This window comes from Ptychodera flava, chromosome 10 (assembly GCF_041260155.1).
Source record: "Ptychodera flava strain L36383 chromosome 10, AS_Pfla_20210202, whole genome shotgun sequence".
NCBI lineage: Eukaryota > Metazoa > Hemichordata > Enteropneusta > Ptychoderidae > Ptychodera > Ptychodera flava.
In genome coordinates, this window is record NC_091937.1 from 16,395,606 (window position 1) to 16,415,423 (window position 19,818).

Below are 19,818 nucleotides of genomic sequence, written 5' to 3' on the forward strand. Positions count from 1 at the left end.
AACTTGACTGATGTGTTAAGTTTTCTTGATGAAAAACACTAGCACACGCATTCTTGTCGGCTTAAAAAAGGGTACCATCTGTAGCAACTCATTTGCTACTTCCATGTCAAAGAATATTTGCTTTGTACCGATACGACTCAGGCATCATTAGAATAACTGGACTGGCAATTTATTAATTTTAGGGAGTCATTTTTCCATCAAAACTTTTATGACACCCAGGACTCAAATTAAGCTCTTTCAGTTCAATAGTAGCATTTTGCTACTAAAGTATCATTTTGCTATCATAGTCTCCTGTTTAGAAATGAACACCGAAAGAAATCTAGTCTTGATGTATGGCTATTATTACCATAAATCAGCTTAAAAATTATTAAATAAATCATATATCAGTCACTTATGTAAACTTTACTTGCCTCTACCACCTACATTCGTACAACTCTTCTGCTCTGACAAGTTCGCATGGATTCACCTTCTTTGTATTATCTGCCTTCAACCCTATTACAGACAAGTAAGACGAACACATTATATTGACCTTTTGGCCCTTTCGACTTGTGAATGTCTTATATAAGTTTTTATTGCTAGAAATTAGCTGTAGCTGTGTTCCCAATGAAACGAGCAATCGAAGGCCAAATTATTATGCAGAATGATGCAGTGAATATGGCAAAAGCTATAGCTACAAAGCGCCCAATGCAAGCATTGTTGTCAATGATTTTGTCAAACCTGATAGAATTGTGTTTGATCAACACACCTGAGCATATTTTGAGTATGCGATTGTAACTGAATCGTAATATTGCAATTTTCTCAAGGTTATCCTCTTGGTGCAGCAGTAATATTTCCTATGGCATTTTATGGAAATAGCGAGGGGAAAATTTTACAGACGTATTCGTCATGCATCGAAAGTTCATTGGTAACTGACTGCACACACACGAAAACACCTAAAGACATCGAGACAGGATCTAGACAGGACGTATCTATTCTGTGTCAAAGTGAGTATCATTTCCTTGTATTAATTACACCACATCGATAAAGCAGTCATAGCAACAGGAACTCTCATTATCTTGCGCGTGCGTGTGTGTACGTACGTACGTATGTATGTATGTATGTATGTATGTATGTATGTATGTATGTATGTATGTATGTATGTATGTATGTATGTATGTATGTATTTATGTATGCATGCATATATGCATGTATGCATGCATGTATGTATGTGCAATAGCATGCACATATGTATGTGCAAGTGTACCTACACATCTACAGTATACTATACTGAAATGTACAGTCAAAATATTTTGTTTGCAACACGCAGTGCCATATGCAAGCAATAAACCACAGCAAACGACGGTACACCACGAGATTTTAACTAGTTCACAAGATATGTGCACGAGCGATAGCGAGTACACAACGCTCATCTGGTTTATTGCTATAATATCATAATATTAAATCGGAATTCCGGCGTAAAAACGAAAAAAAGGAATTTTTCTTTAGCTCACGCTGGTAACTGTTCAAACTGTGCTATATTGCGAATATGGCACGATTATTTTTACGCCACGACCAATCTGATCGCCGTTTCTGCGTGATCAATATACTGCTGTAATACAATTTCAACGCCAAGGTCCCCTATGAAGGGGGACAATAGGCAAAATGCTTTGTATACAACAATATATGCACATAAGTACAGATTCTGTACATGTGTAAAATACGTTAAGTATAACGTACGTATACTAATAAAATGCACATAAGTACAGAGTACACTCGGTGTGCAAAGACCTGCATTACGTATACTCCTGATCTGTATAGAAATACGCTACGCAATCAACGTATTGAAATGTTCCGTATACAAGGATATACGTTACGTATACGATTAATCTTGTGTTCCATATATGTCAATATACGTAAATATACTGAATATATATTAAGCATTTTGTCCAGTGGGAATTATGGTAAGAATATAAAAATGTAAAAGATCCATGCTATGGGTAAGATCACTCCATTTGCTCAGAGATTTCCAGGAATTCGACTTGTGAACGGCGTTAAAGGCGGAGCCTCCCTTTAAAAGGGCGCCAGCCTATGGCGGCGTTCACTGTGTAAGTGGACACCAAACAGGCAACATGAGGGCACAAGCTCCAGAAAATGCCACTTTTTATTTTTTTCCAACCGCAAAAACGCTGACAGACTGCGAAGCGGTCAGCACGAAGCGGCTGCCAATCGAATTCTGTGTTATATTCCAATTCTAACGTGGCTGGAAGACGTTTTTTAAGGAAATTCGAGTGTGGTGCTGGGGAATAAATGACCGTTGGCAATTTGAACCGACCGTCAGTCAAACGGTTATATAAGCTCTACTTGCAGGATTAGCAAAAGGTGACAAAATATTGAAATCAGTTTGTGTAATAAATGTAATAGAAATCAAACATCGTACTGGCCATGTGTTTGACTGGAGGAGAACTCCACTAATGCGAGAACCAGGGATTGAAAAGTGCGGCTTTAATTTTCATCAAGTCTCACACCTTACGTCTGTGAATGTATAACGAATGCCTTTATGTACAGAACACGGCTTTTCAATTCAGAGAACGCATATTTTCACAAAGCGTGGTCCTAGAATGTCCATTTGACCTCGGTTCCAAATGTTAATGTATGCTGTAAATCAAGATTACTCAAATTCAAATAGCAATCTGAGTGATCTTGATCCTGAGCCAAATTTACAAAACGTACGGACTTATCACTTAAATCACTTTTATGTATACGCACTCACAAAAAAAACATACAACTCGATGACAGACATGTAATGAACACGCAAGAAACGGTATCCTCTTTTTGGAGTGATTGGTGATCCTGAAAAACCATTTTGTTTGTGGTCGTGTAAAATTTATGAACAGTGAGAGTCTTCATATATCGCTTTGAAGGCATTCAACATTTCATTTTTTCCTTAAGACATTGAAACTGAATCTTTCTCTCATACTGTGAAAAAATACCCTTGGCGTTGTGACTGGTTTGACATTTTTTATATCAGTGATTCAATTAAGTTGAGATGACTGGATTTGAAATTTCAGCGTCGAAACATCGTTACCACTCTCACTGGCTAAATCAACATTGCGTTGTTTGATCATCCACACTCATCAATGTCAGCCGCAGCCCTGCACAGTTGACCCGAGGGACTCATCAGCCTCATTAACGTTCTTTGCCAATTTATTTTAAAATACTTGGCTGGTCATTTAGTTTCCTTTTTTGAAGCTTTCGTGCGCACAAATCGTGAAAACAGGGTATATGTTATTCAAATATGCATGCTTATCTACGGAACTACTGACAATTCAGTCTCAGTCACAGTCACACGTGTTTTGCATATTACGAACGGTTGTCGATGTTTTCCGAAGTTACCAATCTGACTCCGAGGTAACCGGATATGCAGCCTGCAATTGATTTGGGTCATGCCGCTACATGCCAAGCTCTAACTGGGGATCGTAACGTTTTAGATCAGTCTTACTCAAAATTTCTTCACCCTTTTCTGTAATTTGTTTCGAAATACCTAATTTTTAATGTAAACTGAAAATATGAATAGGTAAAGAATTTTTCGATTTCACAAGGTTTTTTGCATGTCTCCGTGTTAACTTTTCCATGCTTTTTATAACCGTTCGCAAATTTAGCGCGGCCCGGCGTTTTTTTTACCGGTGACAGGCTATTATCTATATCACTACCAACAAAAAATAAACGATAAAAACGATAAAGCTAAAGACACTTCTTGTAAGGTAGGTGAATCTAACTCATGATTGCTATAAAACATCACAATCTGCTCCCCCTTATTGTTTATGTTTAGTGCGCGTGCTTGTACATACTAGTAACATGAGACACCCAGGACTGGATTTGAACCAATAAAGAGCCCGAGGAAATTCTCTCTTGAACTAAGCAAGGCGACGTTCATTTTATCTTTCTTCCGAAGCTCGTAATATGTCTATTTCAACGATTAGCTACCATCAGAGCGCCTCTACATTCAAATTCCCCGCCCGCTGCTGTTGTAAGAATGAAATCGTTTCATGTTAAAAGCCGGCGTTGAAAACCGGTCCCATTGGAAATCGCAACGGAATGTGCACGGAAGATCGACTTAGACGCAAAACGATAGCATACATGAATTTAGAGATGTATTGAAAGCCATGCATCGTTGCTGGTGTATTGAATAAATTGTATGAGGGAAATTCGTTTCCGAACTCGGCGATACGACCTTTCCGTTCAAGTTGTGGTATGCTTGTTGACAATCTGTGCTATGTTAAATAAATATTCATGTCAACAGGTCTTGTTTAATGCAGCAATTGTTATAGAAACATTCGTTTTCAATTCAATTGGAATTCCCATGTTGAGGTTACATTTGTATCATACATTAAAACGATTTAGTCGTGACAAATAATACGGTGTCCATTTGTTGAAAAAGTCTTATCGCCCAAAACTAACATTTGCTCCTTCATTTTATTCTAATTTCACAGGTGGCGCCCGACTTGTCGGTGGTTCAACACTTTATGAAGGCAGGGTGGAAGTTTACTATGATGGAATGTGGGGTTCTGTGTGTGACGATGATTGGGATATTTATGATGCAACTGTAGCATGCAGACAGCTTGGTAGGTATTCTAAGGCAATGTCTGTTAAGTGTCCAGATTTCAATATAAACTTAAAAGTGCTTCAGTGATACCAGCATGTAAAGGACAAGGAAAAGTCTAGTTTAGTTGTAACTTATAATGCCCATGCAACTTAAGGTAGTATGCACCTCGAAAGTGAAAGACTTAAACTTTTGCTCAAAATTTCCTAAATGAAACTTTCAATCGTTATCATACCAAATCAACAATGAAAATCAGGGATCACAGTGCTAGTTTGGAACTAGCGAAACAAATTAACTCAATGTTTTGAGATATTTGAAATTCAAGACGGCCATCATCCATGTTTTAACTCTATCGGGAGAAAATTAAATTTCGGATTTAAAAAAATAAAAAAAAAATGTTGAAATTATGATGGAATGTGCAACTTTCGTTTTGGGGACATTTTTTTGCCTATTTTGGTCAAAAAATATGATCCATAAAAATCTACTACGTTATTACACAATATTGATTGCATATGTACGTATATTACTTCGTTCATACAGCAAAAATTGAAACGTTTCAGCGACTTTATTTGTGATTTGTAAACACAGGGGATTAATAGTTTGGGTCCGCTCGTGTCCATACTCACAAAATTAAGCCATTGTTTTGATATTTAAGACGTCTTAATGCGCCCTCTCGAGTTCAAAAGGTGTGTATGGCCAAGCATACTGCATAACAAGATGGCTGAAACGAATGACGTCGTACTGGCTGTAAAGAATGTGAAAGAGGCTCCCCACCGAACTATCCAAAATGTTTTTGTGTCGAGTTTGTGTTTTATTCGTTTCTAAATTGTGTTCCTACATTCTTATCCGATTGTTTGTGTTAATAAAAATGTTTGTTTCGCCTCGCCATAAGCTTTCCTCACACAAACAAAACATTACCGTCCACACTAATCCAAACTTCCCTACAAATATCCGAGGCGAAACAAACATTTTTATTAACACAAACAATCGGATAAGAATGTAGGAACACATTTTAAAACGAATCAAACACAAACTTAATGACTCAATCGAATATTTTTGTTCCCAATTAATAAATCATATAGACAATCTCAATTCTCGGTTTATGGCAATTTTTGTCGACTGATAAAAGTCTTTTCATCTTCAACATTCCATTCTAATTTCACCTACGGTATAATATAATATCCTAACCTCCTGTGACTTTCCTTCTAAACGTTGATTTGCCTTGTGCACCAAAGAGATGCTGTATTTTATGCCAAACGATGAAAAAATATGTGAAGAAATAACCATGTATCAGTCAGTACGGCAGGCGAAACCCGGACGGCCATACCGATTGGAGACAGAGCAGAGTAGATCGAAACGCAAACGGGGTGTTATTATAGGAAAGGCGGTGACTTATTTTACAGCTGAATAAAATGCTGTCTCTGGTTGTGTAAGTCTGTTGATCGAAATATATATTTTGTTCCCAGTTGATTAATCATGGGGGATGGCAGTCTCGATCTCCCCTTTATGGTTCGATATTTACTGACTCGTTCCCTCTCATTTTTGTCAATCAATGAAAGCATTTTCGTCTTCCATATTCAATATTACTTTGACCGATGTTACATCCTGACCTATACTGTCATTAGTTTTGACCAACGTACAAAGATATTGCCCATGCGTCCGGCTGATGAGATGTTTTGCAAAACGGTGAAGAAATGGGGGCCCGGGAGACATCGATGTCAGTCTTTCTCCGGACTGTTTACATGTAGCTAATAGGGGATATCAAAGGAGATGAATCAGTTAGTTGAATAAAACATAACTTTTCGGACTTATTTTATGTCAATTTTGTCAATGTCGGACTTTTGATTCAAGAGAAACCAGAATCACCTACAGAGATGTCTGTATTAAACACGACGCACAATTGGGAATTATAGTTTGTTATGCTACTGTCGGTCTCAGTCGTGGTGTCTCTCCCATAAAATTTCGAAGCTATAGGTCTACACTTGTCGTTTCGATTCACAGGTAGCGGTACACCGATGACCAGATATTGTACTGTTTTTAAAACTAGTCTAAGCAATTTTACAACACTGCACTATTTGCCATCGTGTCTCCCCGTGAACGTCCTTGAATCTATGGACGTGACCATTGTTTTTACTGCGCCCATTAGAGTGTAAACCCCTGTTCGTTACCAGCAGAATACTTTTTAAAGTTCTGTACATCAGTGTACACTGTGTGTATAAGCCCTAAACCTAGTTTAATTCAATTATGGAAAGGTATTAAAGAATAAAGGGTCGTTACAGTTGCTAAAATTGCGAGAAAAACGGCACTTTTTACTCAAATAGTCCTATTCACAAGCTCTATTGTTTTAAATCACGTCCATGGTGTGCTGTTGATTTTCATTCTTTCGTGCAATTTCATTCGCTTGAAGCAATTATCCTTTCATTTGACTGCTCTGTGGGACTCTTCTGATATTGTGTTTTTGGATAAAAAGAACTCTACAGTGAAAGACATAAACTTCGACGGTGATAGGTATACAATATCGGTTCTCGACGGTGATAGGTATACAATATCGGTTCGATGTGTGAAGATATACAGATTACAAGTTATTTTAGAAGTTCTCAAAACCAGTAAAAATAATTCTGCGCGCCACTTATTGATAATTTCTTCTTGTGAACGTCCTTGAATCCGTGACCGCGACCATTGTTTTCGAAGTGTTCGACGGTGGATGATCGGTAGATTAATGAAGATATATGTTACTGAACTATCGTGTGATTGTTTAATAGCATGGTTAGGTAATAGACGGTGTAGTCTGTAGAGGCGGTACGGCGAAATTCCACGGCCCAAGGGAGCGTACATTGCATGGTTTCTTACAACGAACCATAGACAGAGCCGCCGGTTTCCATAGCTACTACGTGAAATCCGGCCTCACCGATGTCCCGGGCCGATGTCCCTGTCCTGATTCGGAGAACAACTTTCAAGCTGCGTGTTGAGGTTCAGATGTCCGATTTTTTCATATTCAAAAGGCTTATTGATTTACAGAGAACGCCCGTCTTGTTTTTAGCTTTAACTTAGCGCAAGATGGCAATTGAAAATTCAAAGCCAAATAGCCAGTGGGAAAAAAATAGACGATTCGCTCTCACCAGCGGTCGAGGTCGCAATGAAAAAAAATCGAAGTCTCTGAAATCGGTATCATTGCTCCGCCATGTTTATTGTTGCTTGGTTGTACGGCCAGTTTAAAGTCACAGACTTTCTTCAAGGTAAAGTTCATATAATTGCCATACCGCGAAGTTCCCTGTGCATTTCAATATGTCTATTTGGAAGCAAAAGCGCCACGGACATTCGATCGATGGTGATGAACTTTCTCCAGGGCGTGACATGTCACCAGTTACGAACTTTACCGGTTTTCGATACGAAATATGCAATATATTATCAGCGTTGTTCACGTTGTGTTTTGAGTTTGATATGGAATATAACAGGAAAACACTAACAATTAGAGTGACGATAGAGACCATGCCCGATACGGAAAAATTGACATCAACTACTTGCAATGAGCAGTGACCTGAAACTTCAGACTGATATATAAATGTCGACAATATAAAACATTGAAATGCCGGAGAGAGAGAGAGAGAGAGGGAGAGAGAGGTTTACGCGGTCGCGAACTGATTATACTCTTTCGGATATGACTTCGGTGTAGACGATACACAGACATCGAAAATGTACACCTACTTTCCAGAAATTCGACTAATCTTATAATAAAGAGTGGAACAAATCCAAAAGTGTTGGTGGAAGTAAATCTTCAGATGTTGGTTTTCTAAAGTTAGATAATACTTACAGAAATATGGTCGTCATAGTCTTCTTTTAAAAACTATTATCTTCAACACCACGTTTCTTATGATCGGTGATGTAATTTTTTATTATTTTTACAAACTTTCAATGCATCAAACGCTATAAGACTATCTCATCTGCCTGTCAAGGAGTTACAATATATTTCCAAGGGCTGGCACACGATGTCAACTTACGTGTCGTCCGTCGAGCGGCCGGTGGCAGTCTCACAGATTGTTCCGTTTGTAATCGCGGCCACTTTGATTTTGATGTGACACCAACGTGCGTTTGAGGTTTTTTTGTTACGAAATTTGTCGACCTCACAAAATTTCACAGTCCATGCTTTGAAGCAGTCTCAACATGGCAAACATGTCTCGCTTAAATTTCATCCTCGTCGTTCCAAATTAAATTCGACCACTAAATTATTTCGGCAGTTTTAATTTCCTATTAATTCGACGTTTTTCAAATCGTAATGAATTTTTTCTGTTCGAATTGATAGGATTTTGGTAGCAAGCTTATCTCTTCGTCGGACCAGTATACCGCGAGATGTAGTACTGTGTTCGGCAGCCATGGCGAAAGTGAATATTGTATATTGGTTGTTGTTTGTTTTATGTTACAAATACCTGTCGCATGAGGGCGTTTGAAACGCTTCTGAAGCGGCTCAGTCTGTCCACACAGCGATTTGCGGATAGAGTTAATCCCTACAACGGCTCTGGTCGGGCCGACTAAACCGTCTCAAATCTGAAACGCTTCAGAACCACTTCGGAGTGTCCACACATAACTTTCTGTGTCAGTATTGGCCCAGAACCGTTTCAGAGACGTTTCAATGGCCTGTGTATGAACGGCATATATCTCTGCATATGGTACATTCCAATACGTTGATATGCGTAGCGTATTTCTATGCAGATCATACACAATGCAGATCTTTGCACACTAAGTGTACACTGTAGTTTTGCATTTTAATAGTATACATACGTGTATACTTAACGTATTTGACACATGTACAGCATCAGTATATGTGTATATATTGTATATAAACGAATTTGCCAAGTGAGAACTTAAGTACAATGGTACGCCCTAACCCTAAAACAGGCCAACATCCTAAGGGTAAAAGTAGTCTCATGATTGCTAGATGCATGTAACGTGTGAGAGAGGGAGAGAGAGAGAGAGAGAGAGAGAGAGAGAGAGAGAGAGAGAGAGAGAGAGAGAGAGAGAGAGAGAGAGAGATTTTCTGCTAGGCGTAGATTTAACTTTCAATGCTTTTTATATGCTGACATCAATTCCCCTCTGAGCGTATATATCCAAGATATTTCGAAGGGACTAGGCGCTTCTTCTCTATTTGGACCACTGCAATCACTGATCTCGAACTGCCACTGTCAAGTTCAGAACTCAGTACGTCCTTGCATGACAAAATAGTAATTATGTAACAATTATGCAATAGTTTCTGGTGCATGTCCAAATGCCAGGGTGCCCTCTAGTGGAGCTGGCAACCTACTGTTTTCTACTGATTCCGTGGTTTATGGTGTCTAGTTTCTTTATCCAAAATGAATTTATTAATTTAAATTAATTAAATTAAATTTTATTACTTTTTGCTGTTTTTCTTTGCCTGTCACTTGGAAATTATTCATTGTATGGGGCTTCCAGTTAAAGTATATTGGGGTTCAGTTCGGTTGTTATTTCTAAAAAGCGAAAGATGGTTCTGTATACGTTTGTACAGAGTGTCACCTGTTTCTCCTATTTTACACAAGCAGCATGATATTGCGTACACAAGGTCGATGGATTTGCAGTTAATGTGGTGGCTTACATTGTAACACGTCAACTCGTGTTGGTAGCTAGATGTATGAAACTTAAATAACAGATATAATTACTTTGTACTTGAAGTAATAAGAGTAATAAGTATACTCATGTCAAAAGGTAAATTGAGGTAAATTTTGAGAGCGTGACTTGCTGGGCATTTAGTCCCAGTGAGATGAAGTTTACAAAACCATCGTACCTGTAACATTTGTACAAACTTTTGAGAACCACGGTGGCAGCAGATGTTATTTGACTGATTTATACTAAGTTGTGATTGACAATGGATTAGTTCAAGTCTTTGCCACGAGGGAACATTATATAGATATTCAGCAATCTGCATCGATCTTCTGTATTCATTAACTCGTAGTACTCCGCAATCAGAAATTGATAACTAAAAGACGAACCTTGTGCTCCATGATCATTCCGCAATTGATATTACCACAATGTGAATCAAATCATCATGAACATTATGGATACATTTTCCAAAAGTTAACTTAATACAGCTGCATTGCCGATACTTGTGCTAGGTCGTAGGAATTTTTGCAAGATAGCAAAGCGTACGATGAATATCAATGAGAGTGTTTTGTTCGCATGTACTTTTAACTCCAGGTTTCCCTCTCGGAGTATCAGAAGTCAAAAAGAATGCATACTTTGGGCGAAATGCAGTTGGTCCGATATGGTTGTCAGGACTAAGCTGCAATGGAGGTGAACGAAGCCTAGCCGATTGTATGACAACACGGAACTATGGAATAAATGATTGTAAAATTGAAAAAACAGCTGGAGTGGTATGCCAAGGTATTTTTACGAAGAGCTTATAAGATAATACCGACATATGTAATTCGCTTATGATTCTTGAAAAGTCGAAGATTGAATCTAATTATCTTAAGCCTATATTGTTATAAGGGTTAATGTAACAAATATGAAGTGTTTTTCAAGCTCATTCATTATTCGCATGTGTTCACAGGTTTTGTTACAAAGTAATAATAATGATTGAGCTTTGTAGTGTGAGTAACACTGGATAAACATTTAACGTCATGAACAAATTTAATGGTGTCGGCCAACAATTAAATCTGAAATTTTGACAAAATGGTTTTTCACGTGCAAGACTGTGGTTTATTTAAATTTTATATTACACTATAATATCAGGTAATATTAAATTCAAATCCACTATTTTATATTAAAAGGCCCAAGGATGTTTGAAAGAGAATAAATATTTCATGTGTATACAGCATTCATATCCATGGCAATAATTGTATTGCTTGCCAATTACTTAAAAGTACATGATAACGCATTTTCTCAATATTTGTATTGAAAGGTCACGTCAGACTGTCGGATGTCAGCGAAGGAATAGTAGAAGTCTTTTACAGAGGAAGATGGGGGAAAGTATGCCATGATTCGAACTGGGATCTCTCCGAGGCAGATGTGGTTTGCAGAGAAATAGGCAAGTTTGAATATTTTTATTTACTTCGTTTGTTTCTCGAGAGATTTTTCAGCCATTGTTGATAGCAATAGCAACAGCTTGCATATTTTAAGCCATATTAATATAAAATAGTTTCGATAGCAGACACTTGATAAAATCGCAAGCTTAACAACCACTAGGGATTTTACACCAGGCATGTGACCGCAATTAGTAAGATTGACGGCGTTACTGCTTTCTTCGTATTTATTCCCAAAACGGTTATCAGGGATCTGTTTCCTTAACGCCAAACAAAAATCAATTTCTAAAAGTTTTCAGCAAAATTACAAATTGCCAACACTCACCGAAAGCCTGCATATTAGGAACTCACCACGACCAGAAGTCCGCTCAAAATTCACCAAGATTTTGCCTTTTTTCTAGCTTTACCCAACATGACTACCCAAAGACCGCAATTTTTCTAGCGTAAAACTGTTGGTCGAGGCTCAGTGCAGCACGTAACTGCAGTGACATGATCGATGACCTCTAAACTTCTAAAGACAAACTGAGATTATGTTCGGCATCTGCATCCTATGAAAAACCGCATATCCTAGGAGAGAACTTTTTCCCAGGTTAAAGTTTAATTTCAGTTATGTGAGAATGGCAATGTCCAGAAGACGAACGGTGGTCATGTTTAGCAGTTGAGAGGTCACGGATCACGTCACTGTAGAGACGTGCTGCAGTGTGCCTCGATCAACAGTTTTACGCTAGAAAAATGGCGGTCTCCGGGTAGTCATGTCGCGTAAAGCTGGAAAAAGGGCGATATTTTGGTGAATGTTATGCTGATTTCTGGTCATGGTGAGTCCCATTAACCAAGCTGTCGATGAGTGTTGGCGATTTGTAATTTGGATGGAGACTTCTCGAAATATCGTCGAACAAACGCGCAAGGAGTGCTTGCGGGCGAATTTGGACGTTAGTCTATAGAAGTTCCCATAGCTATGGTTGCAGAGTTAAAAGTCGTAAAAGTCAAAACCAGCCTGTAAAAAGCAAGAATCCCGTCTGTAACCACCACAGCTCTGTCCCCACAGCTACATAAGCTTATCAAGCAACTACACAAAATGGCCTAAAACGTATTTTCCAAGATTGCATAATATAATTTTGTCTCGAAAAAGTATCAGATATACACTTACCCTAGTCAAGACTAACAACTCAAACTGACTTTCTAACAATAGAATTGATCACACAAAGGCACTAGTATTTAGGTCCTAATCAATATAATGTCATCGACTGTTTAAAAGCTGTGCAATTCAGATTAAAATCTAGATTATATAGAGGCTTTAATGAGGAAAATAGCAGAAAAATTTTAATTTTTATTGGGTACCATGCAGGTATTCGGTCTTTATAAATAACGATTCTGTGCAAAAACCCGAAGTTTTTATTGCCCTGATTTGCATATCAACTTGTAATTGTTATTTACATAACGAATGACAACATAATGATTTGTACAGAGAAAGGGAAAACATATTTTTGAGAGATTATTCAAATTTGTGTCGTGCCATTCTCATGTACACGACGAGTACAGAGTCCAAATACCAGCACTTACCAATATTTAGGTTTTCAGGAATACATACGTTGATGTGGTTAAATGTTAATTGTTTCAGCTAATGCAGGGACATTAAAGCCTTTTTATGTCGAGAATATCAATATCACAGTTAAGCTTTAGCTTAGGTAGCATGACAAGCACATTCTTGCTGTTTTTAATTTAAGGGTTCACCAGTGGCGCCAAAAGTGCAACCGGATCAACAGGCAGCGACAGAGGATACGAAAGCTGGATGTCTGAAGTTCACTGTAATGGACAAGAATCAAGCATATTTCATTGCAAATCCAAAACACCATTCCAATATACTTCCTGCAGCAACGTTGCAGTTGTTACTTGCAAAGGTGCGCTATTCCTGTTTGCTTTAATAATGTGAAATTTAGTGTTGGGGTAAATAGCAAGGATCATACCTAACATCACATGGCCTGGTTGACATTCATTAGCTCGTGTTATTTGTCTACAAAATGAAAATACAAGAAATTTCAACAATTGCGAATAACTTGATGCTTTGAATTACCGTAGTTGGCTTGTTTTTATTTCAATTTATAAATAAAGCTAACTCTCTGTAATATATCGAAGCTTAAAGTTGGCGACAAGAGGATGTAAGACAGTCCTGTCTTTTTTCGTGACGTATTGATGGAATGTTCGCAGTATATATGTCGATCTCCTCTTCAAAATTTTCATATTTGGAGGAACAGAGTGTATATAAATTTGCATTATAGTTCAAAACCGAACAATTTTTGTTTGAATTGATAATTCAGCCTTAATTACGGTTCAGCTTTAAATATAACAGTATCTAAACTTTGATGACCACCGTTGTATTGAATTGCTTTCTAATAACTATTACAGTCGAATCAGTGCGTCTTGTAGGTGGCAATACACCATATGAGGGGAGACTGGAAGTTCTCATGAACAACACATGGAGCACTGTTTCAAGGCATTCTTTTACAAAAGAAAATGCCAAAGTTGTTTGCCGGGAAATGGGTATGTATGACTAATATATTTACAGGGAAGAACGAGTGAAATGACTGCATGTTTAAAACTATGATGTCACCAAAAATGAATATCAATGACTTACTTTATTTTACGTGTTGTATAAAAATGCTCTTCAGGTGATACGTGCCTCAAAAAAGGAAAGCCTTCGACTTTGGTTAAACTTTTTCAGAAAAGTTTTCTTTGTTTCAAAATCAAGAGTACAAACCGGGGTCACCGTGCACAATCTGGGACTAAAAAAACAAATTACATAATAAATATTCCCCACACTTGACATTCAAAATGGCATCAACTTTTTCAGGAACAACAAGACACTTTTACTTTTTATACTATCTATTTGTTAATCTATTAATCTGTTTTATACTATGTATTTGTTGATATTGATAATAGGATTCCTCACGGACGATGTACAAGTTTTACCAGCAAAGTACTTTGGCCATGGCTCTGGGCAAATGAGCATGTCAAATGTTCACTGTCAAGGAAATGAGAGGAGTCTCTTCAGCTGTGATTATATTCTGGATTCTCCCTCGGGTATCAATATTCACACCGATGATCTTGGAATAATCTGTTCTGGTATGTAGCTGTTGAAGTTACTTTCTGCAAAATACTCTATGTACATATATGACATGTGACAAATTGGTTTCCCTCGAGGTAGTTTATAGGAAAAAGCAGTCATTATTGCAATTATAGTTGAAGGTATAAAATCTGTTGTGCTTCGGTTTCATTGATCACAATTAGGTATTTCTGAATGGACGACAGACATTTCTCACCTTAGGCAAAAATCAGGTAAAAAGAGTGTGTTCATTGAAACTTTGCTTTTTAAACTTGAACATTAAAAAATTTTGATTTGTACGTTTGAGAAATTCATTTGATCAAAATGAAATCCACAAGTTAGCCAGTATGTGGCTTATAAACCAAAGTTTCTATTAAAAACTCAAAGTATATTAACGTTTTGTGAACTATAACAACGTTTGTACATCAGTTGGGAAGAACAAAAGCCAGTTCCCTGGAGGCATAAACGATGTCGCAACTAAGGTCTTTATATCCACTATATAATACTTAGGGTAACATGTCAGTCCACTACCTTATCTGATTACAGGTGAAACAGATCCACATCATGTCTTCAATATCCAGTCACAATGTGCATTGAGAGACGCCTTCTTAACACTGCTCGAAAGGAACCCATGAATTTCTTTGTCAGGAAGCCAATTCTCATCTTGTTTGTAAATAAACGACACAAACACACACATAATATATAATATATATAATATATATATATATATATATATATATATATATATATATATATATATTATATATATATATATATATATATATATAAGAAACTTGGGTTGAAACACACTACCACACCTGGTTGTTAGGTTCCAAACGTATTTATTATACCTCAAACACAACGTTTCGCTCTAAATTTAGAGCTTCTTCAGGTGTTTTCTACAATAAAAATACGAACATGAAAATTACAATGGTTGAATTGTGTAGGAAAACGAGCAATGTAGAGTTATAAGTCTGTGAAAATCTGGAAATGTACATGAATGACAGGAGAGACTAAAAAATTACAATGGTTGAATTGTATAGAAAAACGAGCAATGTGGAGTTACAAGTATCTGAAAATCTGTAAATGTACATAAATGAAAGGAGAGAGACTAACCTCGAGGTTGTGAGTACGGTCAAAACTGTCTGGACCTACGCCGAGAGCTGGAAATAGGCGCGCTGAAGTCCAGGGGGGGGGGGTCCCTTTAAATACTCAAAGCTGGTATGTGGGGGCGCTGTTAAATGCTATGTAAATTTTGGGCGAATGTTTAGGCCAGCTGGAGACAGTGTGTCAAGTTTTTTGATCCATTGCGATTCTAAATGTTTGCGTAGTTTGTCATCCTGTTTATTAACTTGGATGATGCCAATTATTGAAACATCACTGATACTGTGTTGATCAGAATTAAAATGTATGGCGACCGGGGTATCTTTTTTATGACGCACTGAGGAGAGGTGGTTATTGAAACGAAGTCTGAGAGATGTTTTAGTTTCCCCGACATATTGTTTATGGCAGCGTTGGCATGTGAGGAGGTATACGACGTTTTTGCTGTTGCAGCTGATGGCATTTCTGATTGTGTATGTTTTCTTGTTGACTGTGCTTTGGAACTGTGATGTATTAAGGGTATATTTGCAAATATTGCAAGTCATTAAACAGGATGACAAACTACGCAAACATTTAGAATCACAATGGATCAAAAAACTTGACACACTGTCTCCAGCTGGCCTAAACATTCGCCCAAAATTTACATAGCATTTAACAGCGCCCCCACATACCAGCTTTTGAGTATTTAAAGGGACCCCCCTGAACTTCAGCGCGCCAATTTCCAGCTCTCGGCGTAGGTCCAGACAGTTTTGACCGTACTCACAACCTCGAGGTTAGTCTCTCTCCTTTCATTTATGTACATTTACAGATTTTCAGATACTTGTAACTCCACATTGCTCGTTTTTCTATACAATTCAACCATTGTAATTTTTTAGTCTCTCCTGTCATTCATGTACATTTCCAGATTTTCACAGACTTATAACTCTACATTGCTCGTTTTCCTACACAATTCAACCATTGTAATTTTCATGTTCGTACTTTTTATTGTAGAAAACACCTGAAGAAGCTCTAAATTTAGAGCGAAACGTTGTGTTTGAGGTATAATAAATACGTTTGAAACCTAATAACCAGTGTGGTAGTGTGTTTCAACCCAAGTTTCTTCTATCTTCACCCATTCCACGCTCCAGTGGGGATCACCTGACTTCCTACAGTTTCTATATATATATATATATATATATATATATATATATATATATATTAATATATATATATATATATATATATATATATATATATATATTCCTGAATTCCTACAGTTTCTTATATATTTATATATACATATATACATATATATATATATATATATATATATATAATATATATATATATATATATATATATATATATATATATATATAGTATACATATATCCTCGTCGGAATATAGATATATTATCAACAGGTGCAGTCAGGCTACACCCCAGAAAGACATCAAATAATCTAATGGTGGAAGGAAATGTGCAGAAATACGGCAATTCCGGTTGGCAAAATGTTTGGGTCCAATATTGGGCACAGGCTGATGCTGAAGTTCTCTGTAGGGAGCTTGGTAAGAAACATTTACCCTAACTCGCGTTTCATTACCTTTACACTTCAACTTGTACAATATGTAACAGTATAATTCAAAAGTATGTGCAAACAAATAACGGTGTAAGGCAAGCGAAGTTGAACGTCAATTCTTAAATGAGTACATGATAAGGAGGCGTAAAAATAGCATGTCAACCAGTGATACCACACACAATAGTTATAGAAATAATAATTGGTTTTTATACAGCGCACATATTCACAGGTTGTGCTAAAGACGCTTTGCACTAAACTTATTATTTCTCCCGGTCACTGGACCTAACGTGATACTACTCAACTCCCTTAGGAGCAAACAACAGGTCACATGTACAGCTCAATCAGCGCATCAGAGCTAAGCGCACACATTACAACCCCTGTTCTACCAGGTACCCATCACTGAAGGGTAGGTGGAAGCAATGAGGAATGAAGTGCTTTGCTCAAGTACACAACACCATGGCCATGCCGGGGTCAGAACTCGCCATCCTGAGATCATGCCTCCACTGCTGTAGCCATGCTGACCCATGATGCCCCTCCAAAGAAAATTAACAACAGAGACAAATACAGCCTTGTAACAGAAACTGACGATATAAAACATGTCGACGACTGTATCACTCCTATTTGTAACGATCAACCCTATTTTTAAAACCAAATAACCAAATTTGTAATAGGTTACCTATTTGTAACACTAACCCAATTAGAAACAAAAGTTAACCCTATTTGTAATTTGAAAGTTTAGTGACTAGAAAAAAATAGTGCATGGTAAATACCCAATTTTGACATTATTTTCTTCTTAAGCATATTGCAATTGGTAAATAACATCCGTTTATCATATACCCATGCCCATATTGCTACATTCTAGTCACGTTCACCGTAAAATATCAGCCGTGATATTTCACGGTAAACGTCGAGATATGCACGATGAACGTCATCAGTTTTGGATTTTTCCAGAACTACATTAGCAGTTTGTTGAAAAACAACGTAAACAAAAAAATGTCTGCCGCTCCCCGCCTGGGAAGCGATGTCGCCGACGTAAAAACTTGAAGGGCTTCGAGGAACACGGGTACTTCTGGTTGCCAAATACGGAAATAACATGTTGAGTCTTGAAATGTTTTCCCATGGCATTTTTTTGTCTAGTTCTAGCAATCATTCTGCCGTTCGCACGGCGCTGGCACTGTGCACGGTCTACCCCCGAACAGGTAGTGAGTGCGTGGCGTGACAGCGATGTCGCGCGCGCACGACGACTGTTGACATGGTTACTCGGGGTAAACAAACAAAATGGCGTTTCCTCTCCGCGCGAGCTCAGTGTCGTACGACGATCGAAATCTGGATAGATTTAAAGCTGAGCACAGTTTTCGATCGGTTACAATTGTAATAGCACATGACACCTTAAAGGGTTCCTCCTGTATGGCGTTTTTGTATCCGTTGTCTTTATTCTTGGGGTTCATTGAGATATGGACGACTTGCAGCGATGTCTCGCGTTATGTTGACTTTGTCGTATACTTTATGAATGAAGCCTGTTCACATAAACATTCTGATATTTATGCGCAAGGCGTAATAAAGTTAAGCCTCAAAATTTAAGGTTTTTCGTTCTATTTGTAAAATTATGGGCATGGGTATATGATAAATCGGTTATTACCCATTATTATACATGCTATGTCTGTATTGCCATTCTCCTATTGTTTAGACGGTACTAATATGAACCCGTATTTTAGCTAGTGAAAATACGAATTATTTTTCACTGTAACCGAACTACTTACAGCTACGCGTACGCGTGCCCTTCGCTGGGATGTTCACATACATGTAAAACTGCTGAGCGAATTAGACTGTGACACTCCGAAACGTCATTGTGAATGTGATTATGGTCAAAATGTTGTTGTTTGAAGTCAGTTCATGGGCATTGTACTTAGATACAAGTACAGTTGTACCTAAAACATACAAACGAACGCATTGAATATGTGTGTGTTTTGCCGACCCGACACCTGTCATCGTTCACGGCCAGTCATATACGGTGGTGTATTCATGTCGTCTGCTCTGCGCTGCCAAAGATTACGATCTCGGTTGACAGAACCGCCATATGAAAAGTTTCATGTTGACGAGTTTAAGTATCTGAGTGGTGAATTACATCGTTTACAGCCATAAATGAGCCTCAAAAATCCAACCGCACTGAAAATACTCGAGACAGACAAGGTGCACATATTATATTTCCGATTTGTACCTGTCACTGAGATTCACAGTTCATGATAGTTGTCTGGTGACACCGTTGCGGGTTCCGGAGACAATGTAAGATACTAAGGAAAGTAAAACTTTCGTTTAGGTTGTTGTGAAAGAAATTTAGTTCTATTTGGGCAAGCCAGTAACGAGAATATGCGAGCAGACGATGGAAATACCCTTAAAATGTTTTATTCGTACAGCAACATAACCATAATCATGAACGAGTTACGACGCTAC

General features: G+C 37.7%; 1 protein-coding gene across 1 annotated transcript in view; it reads left to right on the top strand.

The window, feature by feature from the left end:
• LOC139141523 (scavenger receptor cysteine-rich domain superfamily protein-like) overlaps window positions 1–19,818 on the top strand; it is a 34,211-nt gene that overhangs the window by 1,312 nt on the left and 13,081 nt on the right. The window contains exons 4-9 of the mRNA XM_070711116.1: window positions 4,470–4,601; window positions 10,784–10,969; window positions 11,490–11,615; window positions 13,335–13,415; window positions 14,014–14,148; window positions 14,548–14,730. Of these exons, the coding sequence (XP_070567217.1) occupies window positions 4,470–4,601; window positions 10,784–10,969; window positions 11,490–11,615; window positions 13,335–13,415; window positions 14,014–14,148; window positions 14,548–14,730 (843 nt within the window). The remainder of the gene's footprint in view (window positions 1–4,469; window positions 4,602–10,783; window positions 10,970–11,489; window positions 11,616–13,334; window positions 13,416–14,013; window positions 14,149–14,547; window positions 14,731–19,818) is intronic.